Source organism: Mesoplodon mirus, assembly GCF_964341445.2.
Source record: "Mesoplodon mirus genome assembly, chromosome: 2".
Lineage (NCBI taxonomy): Eukaryota > Metazoa > Chordata > Mammalia > Artiodactyla > Ziphiidae > Mesoplodon > Mesoplodon mirus.
Genome location: NC_138977.1, coordinates 142,764,412 through 142,780,111, shown reverse-complemented (window position 1 = coordinate 142,780,111; position 15,700 = coordinate 142,764,412). Strand labels below are relative to the sequence as shown.

Below are 15,700 nucleotides of genomic sequence, written 5' to 3'. Positions count from 1 at the left end.
CTTGATTACTGTAGCTTTGTAGTATAGTCTGAAGTCAGGGAGCCTGATTCCTCCAGCTCCATTTTTCGTTTTCAAGATTGCTTTGGCTATTCGGGGTCTTTTGTGTTTCCATACAAATTGTGAAATTTTTTGTTCTAGTTCTGTGAAAAATGCCAGTGGTAGTTTGATAGGGATTGCATTGAACCTGTAGATTGCTTTGGGTAGTAGAGTCATTTTCACAATGTTGATTCTTCCAATCCAAGAACATGGTACATCTCTCCATCTATTTGTATCATCTTTAATTTCTTTCATCAGTGTCTTATAATTTTCTGCATACAGGTCTTTTGTGTCCTTAGGTAGGTTTATTCCTAGATATTTTATTCTTTTTGTTGCAATGGTAAATGGGAGTGTTTCCTTGACTTCACTTTCAGATTTTTCATCATCAGTATATAGGAATGCCAGAGATTTCTGTGCATTAATTTTGTATCCTGCAACTTTACCAAATTCATTGATTAACTCTAGTAGTTTTCTGGTAGCATCTTTAGGATTCTCTATGTATAGTATCATGTCATCTGCAAACAGTGACAGCTTTACTTCTTCTTTTCCAATTTGGATTCCTTTTATTTCCTTTTCTTCTCTGATTGCTGTGGCTAAAACTTCCAAAACTAGGTTGAATAAGAGTGGTGAAAGTGGGCAACCTTGTCTAGTTCCTGATCTTAGTGGAAATGGTTTCAGTTTTTCACCATTGAGGACGATGCTGGCTGTGGGTTTGTCATATATGGCCTTTATTATGTTGAGGAAAGTTCCCTCTATGCCTACTTTCTGCAGGGTTTTTATCATAAATGGGTGTTGAATTTTGTCGAAAGCTTTCTCTGCATCTATTGAGATGATCATATGGTTTTTCTCCTTCAATTTGTTAATATGGTGTATCACGTTGATTGATTTGCGTATATTGAAGAATCCTTGCATTCCTGGAATAAACCCCACTTGATCATGGTGTATGATCCTTTTAATGTGCTGTTGGATTCTGTTTGCTAGTATTTTGTTGAGGATTTTTGCATCTATGTTCATCAGTGATATTGGCCTGTAGTTTTCTTTCTTTGTGACATCCTTGCCTGGTTTTGGTATCAAGGTGATGGTGGCCTCGTAGAATGAGTTTGGGAGTGTTCCTCCCTCTGCTATATTTTGGAAGAGTTTCAGAAGGATAGGTGTTAGCTCTTCTCTAAATGCTTGATAGAATTCGCCTGTGAAGCCATCTGGTCCTGGGCTTTTGTTTGTTGGAAGATTTTTTATCACAGTTTCAATTTCAGTGCTTGTGATTGGTCTGTTCATATTTTCTATTTCTTCCTGGTTCAGTCTCGGCAGGTTGTGCATTTCTAAGAATTTGTCCATTTCTTCCAGGTTGTCCATTTTATTGGCATAGAGTTGCTTGTAGTAATCTCTCATGATCTTTTGTATTTCTGCAGTGTCAGTTGTTACTTCTCCTTTTTCATTTCTAATTCTATTGATTTGAGTCTTCTCCCTTTTTTTCTTGATGAGTCTGGCTAATGGTTTATCAATTTTGTTTATCTTCTCAAAGAACCAGCTTTTAGTTTTATTGATCTTTGCTATCGTTTCCTTCATTTCTTTTTCATTTATTTCTGATCTGATTTTTATGATTTCTTTCCTTCTGCTAACTTTGGGATGTTTTTGTTCTTCTTTCTCTAATTGCTTTAGGTGCAAGGTTAGGTTGTTTATTCGAGATGTTTCCTGTTTCTTAAGGTGGGATTGTATTGCTATAAACTTCCCTCTTAGAACTGCTTTTGCTGCATCCCATAGGTTTTGGGTCGTCGTGTCTCCATTGTCATTTGTTTCTAGGTATTTTTTAATTTCCTCTTTGATTTCTTCAGTGATCACTTCGTTATTAAGTAGTGTATTGTTTAGCCTCCATGTGTTTGTATTTTTTACAGCTCTTTTCCTGTAATTGATATCTAGTCTCATAGCATTGTGGTCGGAAAAGATACTTGATACAATTTCAATTTTCTTAAATTTACCAAGGCTTGATTTGTGACCCAAGATATGATCTATCCTGGAGAATGTTCCATGAGCACTTGAGAAAAATGTGTATTCTGTTGTTTTTGGATGGAATGTCCTATAAATATCAATTAAGTCCATCTTGTTTAATGTATCATTTAAAGCTTGTGTTTCCTTATTTATTTTCATTTTGGATGATCTGTCCATTGGTGAAAGTGGGGTGTTAAAGTCCCCTACTATGATTGTGTTACTGTCGATTTCTCCTTTTATGGCTGTTAGTATTTGCCTTATGTATTGAGGTGCTCCTATGTTTGGTGCATAAATATTTACAATTGTTATATCTTCTTCTTGGATCGATCCCTTGATCATTATGTAGTGTCCTTCTTTGTCTCTTCTAGTAGTCCTTATTTTAAAGTCTATTTTGTCTGATATGAGAATTGCTACTCCAGCTTTCTTTTGGTTTCCATTTGCATGGAATATCTTTTTCCATCCCCTTACTTTCAGTCTGTATGTGTCTCTAGGTCTGAAGTGGGTCTCTTGTAGACAGCATATAGATGGGTCTTGTTTTTGTATCCATTCAGCCACTCTGTGTCTTTTGGTGGGAGCATTTAGTCCATTTACATTTAAGGTAATTATCGATATGTATGTTCCTATTCCCATTTTCTTAATTGTTTTGGGTTCATTATTGTAGGTCTTTTACTTCTGTTGTGTTTCTTGCCTAGAGAAGTTCCTTTAGCATTTGTTGTAAAGCTGGTTTGGCGGTGCTGAACTCTCTCAGCTTTTGCTTGTCTGTAAACGTTTTAATTTCTCCATCAAATCTGAATGAGATCCTTGCTGGGTAGAGTAATCTTGGTTGCAGGTTTTTCTCCTTCATCACTTTAAGTATGTCCTGCCACTCCCTTCTGGCTTGTAGAGTTTCTGCTGAGAGATCAGCTGTTATCCTAATGGGGATTCCCTTGTGTGTTATTTGTTGTTTTTGCCTTGCTGCTTTTAATATGATTTCTTTGTGTTTAATTTTTGACAGTTTGATTAATATGTGTCTTGGCGTATTTCTCCTTGGATTTATTCTGTATGGGACTCTCTGTGCCTCCTGGACTTGATTAACTATTTCCTTTCCCATATTAGGGAAGTTTTCAACTATAATCTCTTCAAATATTTTCTCAGTCCCTTTCTTTTTCTCTTCTTCTTCTGGAACCCCTATAATTCGAATGTTGGTGCGTTTAATGTTGTCCCAGAGGTCTCTGAGACTGTCCTCTGTTCTTTTCATTCTTTTTTCTTTATTTTGCTCTGCAGCAGTTATTTCCACTATTTTATCTTCCACCTCACTTATCCGTTCTTCTGCCTCAGTTATTCTGCTATTGATCCCATCTAGAGTATTTTTTATTTCATTTATTGTGTTTTTAATCGATGCTTGATTCATCTTTAGTTCTTCTAGGTCCTTGTTAACTGTTTCTTGCATTTTGTCTATTCTATTTCCAAGATTTTGGATCTGGGAAATAGAATCTTGGATCATCTTTACCATCATTATTCTGAATTCTTTTTCAGGTAGACTGCCTATTACCTCTTCATTTGTTAGGTCTGATGGGTTTTTATCTTGCTCCTTCTCCTGCTGTGTGTTTTTCTGTCTTCTCATTTTGCTTATGTTACTGTGTTTGGGGTCTCCTTTTTGCAGGCTGCAGGTTCGTAGTTCCTGTTGTTTTTGGTGTCTGTCCCCAGTGGCTAAGGTTGGTTTAGTGGGTTGTGTAGGCTTCCTGGTGGAGGGGACTAGTGCCTGTGTTCTGGTGGATGAGGCTGGATCTTGTCTTTCTGGTGGGCAGGTCCACGTCTGGTGGTGTGTTTTGGGGTGTCTGTGGACTTTTTATGATTTTAGGCCACCTCTCTGCTAATGGGTGGCGTTGTGTTCCTGTCTTGTTAGTTGTTTGGCTCAGGGTGTCCAGCACTGTAGCCTGCTGGTCGTTGAGTGAAGCTGGGTGCTGGTGTTGAGATGGAGATCTCTGGAAGATTTTTGCCGTTTGATATTATGTGGAGCTGGGAGGTCTCTTGTGGACCAGTGTCCTGAAGTTGGCTCTCCCACCTCAGAGGCACAGCACTGACTCCTGGCTCCTCAATTTGGGATGATGTGTTGTCTATTCATGTATTCCGCAGATGCAGGGTACATCAAGTTGATTGTGGAGCTTTAATCCGCTGCTTCTGAGGCTGCTGGGAGAGGTTTCCCTTTCTCTTCTTTGTTCTCACAGCTCCTGGGTCTCAGCTTTGGATTTGGCCCCGCCTCTGCGTGTAGGTCGCCGGAGGGCGTCTGTTCTTCGCTCAGATAGGACAGGGTTAAAGGAGCAGCCTCTTCGGGGACTCTGGCTCACTCAGGCCGGGAGGGAGGGAGGGGCGCGGAGTGCGGGGCAAGCCTGCAGCGGCAAAGGTCGGCGTGACGTTGCACCAGCCCGAGGCGCGCCGTGCGTTCTCCCAGGGAAGCCCCCCCTGGATCCCGGGACCCCGGCAGTGGCGGGCTGCACAGGCTCCCGGAAGGGCGGTGTGGGCAGTGACCTGCGCTCGCACACAGGCTTCTTGGCGGCGGCAGCAGCAGGCCCAGCGTCCCACGCCTGTCACTGGGCTCCGCGCTTTCAGTCGCGACTCGCGCCCGTCTGTAGAGCCCCTTTAAGCAGCGCTCTTAATCCCCTCTCCTCGCGCACCAGGAAACCAAGAGGGAAGAAAAAGTCTCTTGCCTCTTCGGCAGCTCCAGAGTTTTCCCGGACTCCCTCCCGGCTAGCTGTGGCACATTAGCCCCCTTCAGGCTGAGTTCTCGCCGCCAGCCCCAGTCCTCTCCCTGCGCTCTGACCGAAGCCCGAGCCTCAGCTTCCAGCGCTGCACGCCCCGGCGGGCGAGCAGACAAGCCTTTCGGGCTGGTGAGTGCCGCTCGGCACCGATCCTCTGTGTGCGGATCTCTCCGCTTTGCCCTACCCAGGTATGTGGGGAGTTTCTTGCCTTTTGGGAGGTCTGGGGTCTTCTGCCAGCGTTCAGTAGGTGTTCTGTAGGAGTTGTTCCACGTGTAGCTGTATTTCTGGTGTATCCGTGGGGAGGAAGATGATCTCCGCGTCTTACTCTTCCGCCATCTTACCCGGAAGTCTCTAATTCTCTTGATTTGAGTCTTCTCCCTTTTTTTCTTGATGAGTCTGGCTAACGGTTTATCAATTTTGTTTATCTTCTCAAAGAACCAGCTTTTAGTTTTATTGATCTTTGCTATCGTTTCCTTCATTTCTTTTTCATTTATTTCTGATCTGATCTTTATGATTTCTTTCCTTCTGCTAACTTTGGGGGTTTTTTGTTCTTTTTTCTCTAATTGCTTTAGGTGCAGGGTCAGGTGGTTTACTCGAGATGTTTCCTGTTTCTTAAGGTGGGATTGTATTGCTATAAACTTCCCCCTTATAACTGCTTTTGCTGCGTCCCATAGGTTTTGGGTCGTCGTGTCTCCATTGTCATTTGTTTCTAGGTATTTTTTTATTTCCTCTTTGATTTCTTCAGTGATCACTTCGTTATTGAGTAGTGTATTGTTTAGCCTCCATGTGTTTGTATTTTTTACAGATCTTTTCCTGTAATTGATGTCTAGTCTCATAGCATTGTGGTCGGAAAAGATACTTGATACAATTTCAATTTTCTTAAATCTACCAAGGCTTGGTTTGTGACCCAAGATATGATCTATCCTGGAGAATGTTCCATGAGCACTTGAGAAAAATGTGTATTCTGTTGTTTTTGGATGGAATGTCCTATAAATATCAATTAAGTCCGTCTTGTTTAATGTATCATTTAAAGCTTGTGTTTCCTTATTTATTTTCATTTTGGATGATCTGTCCATTGGTGAAAGTGGGGTGTTAAAGTACCCTACTATGAGTGTGTTACTGTCGATTTCCCCTTTTATGGCTGTTAGTATTTGCCTTATGTATTGAGGTGCTCCTATGTTGGGTGCATAAATATTTACAATTGTTATATCTTCTTCTTGGATCGATCCCTTTATCATTATGTAGTGTCCTTCTTTGTCTCTTCTAATAGTCTTTATTTTAAAGTCTATTTTGTCTGATATAAGAATTGCTACTCCAGCTTTCTTTTGATTTCCATTTGCATGGAATATCTTTTTCCATCCCCTTACTTTCAGTCTGTATGTGTCTCTAGGTCTGAAGTGGGTCTCTTGTAGACAGCATATATATGGGTCTTGTTTTTGTATCCATTCAGCCAATATGTGTCTTTTGGTGGGAACATTTAGTCCGTTTACATTTAAGGTAATTATTGATATGTATGTTCCTATTCCCATTTCCTTAATTGTTTTGGGTTCGTTATTGTAGGTATTTTCCTTCTGTTGTGTTTCTTGCCTAGAGAAGTTCCTTTAGCATTTGTTGTAAAGCTGGTTTGGTGGTGCTGAACTCTCCCAGCTTTTGCTTGTCTGTAAAGGTTTTAATTTCTCCATCAAATCTGAATGAGATCCTTGCTGGGTAGAGTAATCTTGGTTGCAGGTTTTTCTCCTTCATCACTTTAATTATGTCCTGCCACTCCCTTCCGGCTTGTAGAGTTTCTGCTGAGAGATCAGCTGTTAACCTGATGGGGATTCCCTTGTGTGTTATTTGTTGTTTTTCCCTTGCTGCTTTTAATATGATTTCTTTGTGTTTAATTTTTGACAGTTTGATTAATATGTGTCTTGGCGTATTTCTCCTTGGATTTATTCTGTATGGGACTCTCTGTGCCTCCTGGACTTGATTAACTATTTCCTTTCCTATATTAGGGAAGTTTTCAACTATAATCTCTTCAAATATTTTCTCAGTCCCTTTCTTTTTCTCTTCTTCTTCTGGAACCCCTATAATTCAAATGTTGGTGTGTTTAATGTTGTCCCAGAGGTCTCTGAGACTGTCCTCTGTTCTTTTCATTCTTTTTTCTTTACTTTGCTGTGCAGCAGTTATTTCCACTATTTTATCTTCCACCTCACTTATCCGTTCTTCTGCCTCAGTTATTCTCCTGTTGATCCCATCCAGAGTATTTTTCATTCATTTATTGTGTTTTAAATCAATGCTTGATTCATCTTTAGTTCTTGTAGGTCCTTGTTAACTGTTTCTTGCATTTTGTGTATTCTATTTCCAAGATTTTGGATCTTGGAAATAGAATCTTGGATCATCTTTACTATCATTATTCTGAATTCTTTTTCAGGTAAACTGCCTATTACCTCTTCATTTGTTAGGTCTGGTAGGTTTTTATCTTGCTCCTTCACCTGCTGTGTGTTTTTCTGTCTTCTCATTTTGCTTATCTTCCTGTGTTTGGGGTCTCCTTTTTGCAGGCTGCAGGTTCGTAGTTCCCATTGTTTTTGTTGTCTGTCCCCAGTGTCTAAGGTTGTTTCAGTGGGTTGTGTAGGCTTCCTGCTGGGGGGGACTTGTGCCTGTGTTCTGGTGGTTGAGGCTCGATCTTGTCTTTCTGGTGGACAGGTCCACGTCTTGTGGTGTGTTTTGGGGTGCCTGTGGCCTTATTATGTTTTTAGGCAGCCTCTCTGCTAATGGGTGGGGTTGTGTTCCTGTCTTGCTAGTTGTTTGGCATAGGGTGACCAGCACTATAGCTTGCTGGTCGTTGACTGAAGCTGGGTGCTGGTGTTGAGATGGACATCTCTGGGAGATTTTCGCCACTTGATATTATGTGGAGCTGGGAGGTCTCTTGTGGACCCGTGTCCTGAAGTTGGCTCTCCCACCTCAGAGGCACAGCTCTGACTCCTGGCTGCAGCACGAAGAGCCTTTCTTCTACCCGGCTCAGAATAAAAGGGAGAAAAAGTAGAAAGAAAGAATTAGTAAAAGAAAGAAAGAGAGAGAGAAAGAAAGGAAGAAGGAAAGAAAGGCAGGAAGGAAGGAAGAAAGAAATAAAGGAGGGAGGGAGGGAGGGCAGAAGGACGGAGAGAAAGAAAGGAGGGAGGGAGGGAGGCAGGAAAGAAAAAGAAAGAGAAAGGAAGAAAGAAGGGGAGGGAGGGAGGAAGGACAGAAAAAAAAGAAAGAACGAAAGAAAGAACGAAAGAAAGACAGGAGAGAGGGGAGGGAGGAAGGAAAGAAAGAAAGACAGGAGAGAGCGAGGGAGGGAGGAAGGAAAGAAATAAAGAAATAAAGATAGGAGGGAGGGAGGGAGGAAGGAAAGAAAGAAAGAAAGACAGGAGGGAGGGAGGAAGGAAAGAAAGAAAAAGAAAGGGGCGGAGGGAGGGAGAGAGGAAGGGAAGGTAGGAAAAAAAGAAAGAAGATAAAGTAAAATAGAATAAAGTATAAAATATTGTAGCGTTATTAAAAATAAAAAAAAGTAATTATTGGGAAAAAAAAAAATGGACGGATAGAACCCTGGGACCTATGGTGGAAGCAAAGCTATACAGAGAAAATCTCACCCAGAAGCATACACATACACATTCACAAAAAGAGAACAGGGGGAAAAAAATAGAAAATCTTGCTCTCTAAGTCCACCTCCTCAATTTGGGATAATTCGTTGTAAAAAGAAGAAAAGGGGAAAAAGTCTGAAATCTTGCTCTCAAAGTCCACCTCCTCAATTTGGGATAATTCGTTGTAAAAAGAGGAAAAGGTGGAAAAATCTTAAATCTTGTCCTCAAAGTCCACCTCCTCAATTTGGGATGATTCGCTGTCCATTCATGCACTCCACAGACGCAGGACACATCAAGCGGACCGTGGAGCTTTATTCCGCTGCCTCCAAGGCTGCACAGAGAGATTTCCCTGTCTCCTCTGCTCTCACAGCTCCCGGGTCTCAGCCTTGGACCTGGCCCCGCCTCTGCGCGTAGGTCGCCGGAGGGCGTCCATTCTTTGCTCAGACAGGACGGGTTTAAAGGAGCCGCTGATTCGGGGGCTCTGGCTCACTCAGGCCGAGGGGAGGGAGGGGCACGCAGTGCGGGGCGGGCCTGCGGCGGCAGATGCCAGCGTGACATTGCACCAGCCTGAGGCGCTCTGTGCGCTTTCCCGGGGAAGCCGTCCCTGGGTCCCGGGACCCCGGCAGTGGCGGGCTGCACAGGCTTCCCGGAAGGCGGGGTGGACAGTGACCTGCGCTCGCACACAGGCCTTGTGGCGGCGGCAGCAGCAGCCCCAGCGTCCCACGCCCGCTCCGGGGTCCGCGCCTTTAGCCGCGGCTCGCGCCCGTCTCTGGAGCTTCTTTAAGCAGCGCTCTTAATGCCCTCTCCTCGCGCACCAGGAAACAAAAGGGAAGAAAAAGTCTCTTGCCTTTTCGGGCAGCTCCAGACTTTTCCCCCAGACTCCCTCCGGGCTAGCCGTGGTGCACTAACCCCTTCAGGCTCTCTTCCTGCCGCCAGCCCCAGTCCTCTCCCTGCTCTCCGACTGAAACCGATACCCGAGCCTCAGCTCCCAGCCCCGCCCGCCCCGGTGGCGGAGGCGGAGCAGACAAGCCTCTCGGGCTGGTGTGTGCCTGAGGGCACCGATCCTCTGTGCGGGAATCTCTCCGCTTTGCCCTCCACACCCCTGTTGCTGTGCTCTCCTCCACTACTCCGAAGCTTTCCCCCTCCGCCACCTGCAGTCTCCGCCTGCTAAGGGGCTTCTAGTGTGTGGAAACCTTTCCTCCTTCACGGCTCCCTCCTACTGGTGCAGGTCCCGTCCCTATCTTTTTGTCTCTGTTTATTCTTTTTTCTTTTGCCCTACCCAGGTATGTGGGGAGTTTCTTGCCTTTTGGGGGGTCTGAGGTCTTGTCAGCGTTCAGTAGGTGTTCTGTAGGAGTTGTTCCACGTGTAGATGAATTTCTGATGTATCTGTGGGGAGGAAGGTGATCTCCGCGTCTTACTCTTCCGCCATCTTCCTCCGTTATCCAAATTTATTTTTAGTGAATTGATCTGCTTCCCTCAAAGGATACCTCTGGGTATTATTACCTCAGAACTCTGAGAAGCACAGATTGAAAACAACTGAACCTTTCAAATTTTCATAGGTTTCTTTTAGGACCTAAATTGCAAGTTTTTGCTATAATTAGAGGTAATTAGAGGTGGTGTTATCATGAAGCTTTACTACAAACTTCTGTAACTTTTTGTTCATTTTTTTTTTTTTTTTTTGCTACGGAATATTTATTTGCTAAGCAGCCAAGTAAGTGGCTGCTTAAATATATGTAATTAAGTATCAAATGGGTGCCTTAAATATATGTATCTTGTTTTCATTTTAAGGAAATAGACTGATGCTTTAAAACAGGGTTAAGAATTGCTTAGTTTACAAATTTCAGGCTCCAAGATGAAAAGTTATTGTTACATATCTCTTTTGATGGCAATTTATTCTTAATATTTGTAGGAAAACTACTTTGGGGAAGATGACATGTATATGGATTTTGAAGAGGTTATTTCAAGTCCTGTTATGTCACTGTCAACATCATCCAGCTCTGGGTGGACTGCTGTTGGGATGGAAAATGACAAAAAAGAAAATGAAAGTTCAGCCAAGTCAATTCATCCGCTTACCTTGCGTCCTTGGGATATTACTGTACTTGTTAATTTGCACAAAGTTCACGGGCGTCTTCCTGTTGTAAGTGTTTACGTGTCTAAATAGTCTGGAGTTTATTATGAAATCCACTCAGCGTAGGAAACTGTGTGTGCACACACTTACATAAACAATTCATATTCAAAAACACTTACGAATTTATCCTTTTAGCTTTATAAAGCTAGTTTATTATTTTTTTCATAGTATAATTACGCGATCACTGATACTTTTCCGTTCTGTTTTTCTTGTTTCACTTTAGTTCCTTCTTTGCTCTTCTGTATAAGTTTAGAACATTTTGCCATGCTGTTGAGTTGCTAGGTTTATAGTTAGCCTGATGGATGTCCTAGGACTTCACATTTTTTTAGCCTTTATCTCTAACTCCAGACCAGTCTGGGATGTTGGACCTATTACAAAATCAAGATTCAGACTTGACCCTGGAATTTGAGTTGTGTCAGATGTTTGGATTCAGCACAGTATCCTGGTTTACTCTAAAGGATGACCCTTGGGCCTCTTGGGGCTGACTTGAAATAAGATTATATTGTCCAAAGAACCCATGGCCATTGGAGCCAGGCCAGATAGGGAGGGTGTGGCCCTAGAGCATTGTGCTGCATACTGGGTCCATGTCATGTTCCTAGGGTTGCACGGGAAAGGAATCACCTCTTGTGCTTAGTGAACCTAATGTCTTTTTTCTGGGTACAGAATACTTTTTTTTGTCAGTAAGCACTGTTTCTCCTTGTAAAATATCAGTCTTTTAATTGTATAAATGTAATTTTTATTTTTCTGTACTTCCTTGGTCTTTATCTGTATCTTGATTATGATATTTTGCTTGACTCTAGCATGGAACTACTGATGGCCCTGAGTGTCCTACAGCTTTTTTGGAAAGACTATGTTTTGAAATGAAAAAAGGATTTAGGGAGACCATGCTGCAACTTGTCCTGTCACCCCTGAATGTGTTTGTCAGTGATAACTATCAGGTAATGTGAAACTGAGTTATGGTAGAGACTTAGTGATTTATTATTACTATTTTTGGGGTCAAAACAATGTGTTAACTTCAGAGCATGGAATATATAGCTCTTAAAATTAGGGACCTCTAATTTAACTGTACTAAGCCGTTTTGTATTGTGTGTATATATATGAGAAATGTTTCAAGAATCTTAGTTTTTCTTTCCTTTTCTCTGCTTATTTCCTTATTTATATGATCCCAAACAATTATATTTAATATCTATTGTTTTTAGAAATGGAAAGAAGTACTTTCTAACTTTGTCGTATGTTGATGGAAGGGAAGAACTAATTGTATACAATGTTGGTGTAGATAGTGTTGAAAATCGCAACCTAAGTATTAATATTAACCAGTACCATAAATCTTGAAAACATGCATACCTACATCGTCAATGGTTTATTCTTTTCATCTAATGTACCTACCAGATACTTTGTTAATTCCTTCAAGATATTCCTGAGGCTCTTTTGGAAGTGAACTGGTGACATTCATCAAATGGGGATATTTTACATTCCTGGGTAGATTATTACTTTATTATTATTATATTTTTTTAATGCCAATGGCTTCTCTTGGCATCTGCCACTACTTTAAGGCTCTTTTCTACTTTTAGTCAAGTTGTGTGCTTTAGAACTATGTTTTTTTAGTACAAAGCAAAGTAAAATTATAAACAGGAGGAAGAATCTGACAGTGAATCATCAATGAATGATAACTCACTATGGAGTCTATGTAGTAACTGATCATCTTATTTAAAAGAGCTTACCCCTTTTCACTGTTTTGCCATAACTGACTATATTTTTCTATTGTAGTAGCTAAAACTTAACACTTAATGTATGATAGTTTTTGCCACAGAATGTGTTTCTTTTTTTAAAACTTTTATTTCAAAAGAATTATAGATTTATAGGAGGTTACAAAGGTAGTACAGAGGGTTTCTGTGTTTCCTCCATGTTGATCTTTTACATAATTATGGAATAGTATCAAAACCAGGAGATTGGCATTGGCACAATATGTGTCCATAGTTCTCTGTCATCTTATCACGTGTAGATTTGTGTAGCTGCCACCAAAATCAAGATACAGAACTATTCTATCATCACAAAGATCTCACTTGTGTTAACGCTTTTAACTTGTCACATGAAACCTTAAAAATAACTCTTGTCCTTCTCTCTCTAATTAGTGGGTCATTAGAATTGGTTGTTTTTTTATTTTGGGAGGCAAGTGTATGGAGGGGAAGCCCATCTCCTTTTTTCAGTCTGTTGAGGAAATTAATAAAGGTAAAAGGGAAATATCTTCTTAAGGCTGAGTCCTGAGAATCTTAGGTGAGTATCTCTGGTTGCTTATGAGTACCTGGTGATACTTCAACTTCTATTTTAATAACTGCATTCTCAAAAGACTTTAGTAGATATAAAAATATTTTATTGAGTTTATTATGAAAGTTCATATTAACCCTAATTATAGAATTACTGGCAAACTTGTACAGAGACTGAAGTGTAAAGTGTGATTTATTTGGTGATAAGAAAAGGAATTCAGGGAGTGGAGGTATCAAGGCAGTAGTAGAAGTATTAGTGATGTTTTGTTTCCTGGGTGGTTAACACTTCATAATTCACCCCGAAGACAAGCATAGTCTATGCATATTCTCTTGGAATTTGCTTATCTACTTAATTTGCTTACATTTTGTAGTGCTAGCATTCCTAAGAAATATTTTCTTCTTTTATCTTTATACTATCTAATACTCTTTCATGGTGGGAAGCTTCACACTGTGACTGCCCTCAAGACTCAGTTCTGGGTCACTCACCTGTAGCTGCTTATTTCTGGTAGCATTAGTCTTAGTGCAGAACTTCAAGGTTAAGGATCTAATGTGATGGGTCTATTATTGTGTCTGACTTATGAAACCACACACTTTTTACTTGATCATCTTTTGAAGTATATTAGTTTTCTAGGGCTGCCAATGCAAAGTACCCCACACTGGGTGGCTTAGAACAACAGAAACTTATTCTTTCACAGTTTTGGAGCCTAGAAGTCTGAAATTGGTGTGTTTGGCAGGGCCATGCTCTCTTTCAAGGCCATCGGAGAGGATCCTTCCTTGTCTTTTCCTAGCTTTTGGTGGTCGCTAACAATCCTTGGCATTCCTTGTTCTGTAGTTGTATCACTCAAATCTCTGCCTCTGTCTTCACGTGGCATTCTCTCCATGAGTCTGTGTGTCTAAGTTTTCCCCTTACAAGGACACTGTTGCTTGGATTAGGGCCCACTGTAATCCAGTGTAATCACATTTTAACTTGATATTACATTCGTCAAGACCCTATTTCCAAATAAGATCACATTCACAGGTACCTGAGCTTAGGAATTGAACGTGTCTTCATAGGGGACACAATTCAACCCACTAAACGATGCAAGCCGTAATAAAATTCGGAGTATAATCTTTATTGGTGTACCAGGTAGGCTTTACCTTTAGGACAAGCCAAGATCCACATGTTTGTTTTTGTTTTTTTGGCAGCGGGTGGTGAGAGAGAGGATAGAATCCAGGATGATGCCTGGTTTTTGCCTTGGGCAATTAACTGAGCCAGTGGGAGATAAAGAATACAGGAGGAGGAACTGGTTTATAGGGGAAGATGATGCGTTTCTGGGCATGTTGGGTTTGAAGTACCAAGAAATCAACCTTCATTTTCTAGTATTTTCCAAAGAGTGGACTTCATTGTCTTTGAGAAATAGCTGAGATAAACACCTAAGTGTCTGTGTAGGTGCAGTGGCATTCAAAAGTCATAAATAGCTGACTTTCTGATGGTACTCTAATATACTAACAGCAGATGCATATGTGGGCCCTGAACATTCTTGGAAAATACATTTGGATGGTCCCTGTGATAACCTATGTGGCTAAAAATAATAAAAATAGACAAGCTGGTGGTAGTGACTGATAAAGGCATCGTGCCCTCAATACCCCCTGTCTTGTCTGCATGAACCCCTCCCCCCCAACTTTAAGGCCAAATGTACTTTATTTTCTTTTGCCTTTTGACCCCTTTCACCCATTTCCCCCACCCCCTACTCTCACCTCTAGCAACCACCAATCTGTTTTCTGTATTCTATGAGCTTTTTTTTAGATTCCACATGTAAGAGGGATCATACGGTATTTGTCTTTCTCTATCTTACTTATTTCACTTAGCATATTGCCCTCGAGGTCCATTTATGTTGTTGCAAATGGCAAGATTTCCTTCTTTTTTTATGACTGATATTCCACTGTGTGTGTGTGTGTGTGTGTGTATATATATATACACATATATATGTGTATATATATATATATATATTCACCATAATTTCTTTATGATTGATATTCCACTGTATATGTGTATGTGTGTGTATGTATATACACACACATATATATATATATATATTCACCATTTCTTTATGACTGATATTCCACTGTATGTGTGTATGTGTGTGTGTGTATATATATATATACACATATATATTTATGTGTATATATAGTCACCATAATTTCTTTATGACTGATATTCCACTGTATTTGTGTATGTGTGTGTGTGTATATATATATATACACACACATATATATGTATATATATATATATTTACCATAATTTCTTTATGACTGATATTCCACTGTATGTGTGTATGTATGTGTATATATATATATATATACACACAACACATATATATGTATATATATATATTTACTATAATTTCTTTATGACTGATATTCCACTGTATTTGTGTATGTGTGTGTGTGTATATATATATATATACACACACATATATATGTATATATATATATTTACCATAATTTCTTTATGACTGATATTCCACTGTATATGTGTGTGTGTGTGTGTGTGTGTGTGTGTATATATACACACATATATATGTATGTATATATATATATATTCACCATAATTTCTTTATCCATTCATCCATTGATAGACACTTAGGTTTTTTCCATATCTTGGCTTTTGTAAATAATACTGCAGTGAACATGGGGATGCATGTATCTCTTTGAATTAGTGTTTTCATTTCCTTCGGATAACTACCCAGAAGTGAAATTGCTGAATCATGTGGCAGTTCTATTTGTAATTTTTTGAGAAACCACCATTATTCTCCATAGTGGATGCACCAATTTACATTCCCACCAACAGTGCACAAGGGTTCCCTTTTCTCCATATCCTTGCCAACATTTGTTATTTGTGTTCTTTTTAATGAGAGCCATTCTGACAGGTGTGAAGTGATATCTCACTATGGTTTTGATTTG

The 15,700-nt window shown here is 40.4% G+C and overlaps 1 protein-coding gene across 2 annotated transcripts in view; it reads left to right on the top strand.

The window, feature by feature from the left end:
- BLTP1 (bridge-like lipid transfer protein family member 1) overlaps window positions 1-15,700 on the top strand; it is a 216,383-nt gene that overhangs the window by 74,603 nt on the left and 126,080 nt on the right. For both annotated transcript variants that reach the window (XM_082606819.1, XM_082606818.1), the window contains exons 21-22: window positions 10,275-10,502; window positions 11,294-11,431. In XM_082606819.1, the coding sequence (XP_082462945.1) occupies window positions 10,275-10,502; window positions 11,294-11,431 (366 nt within the window). The remainder of the gene's footprint in view (window positions 1-10,274; window positions 10,503-11,293; window positions 11,432-15,700) is intronic.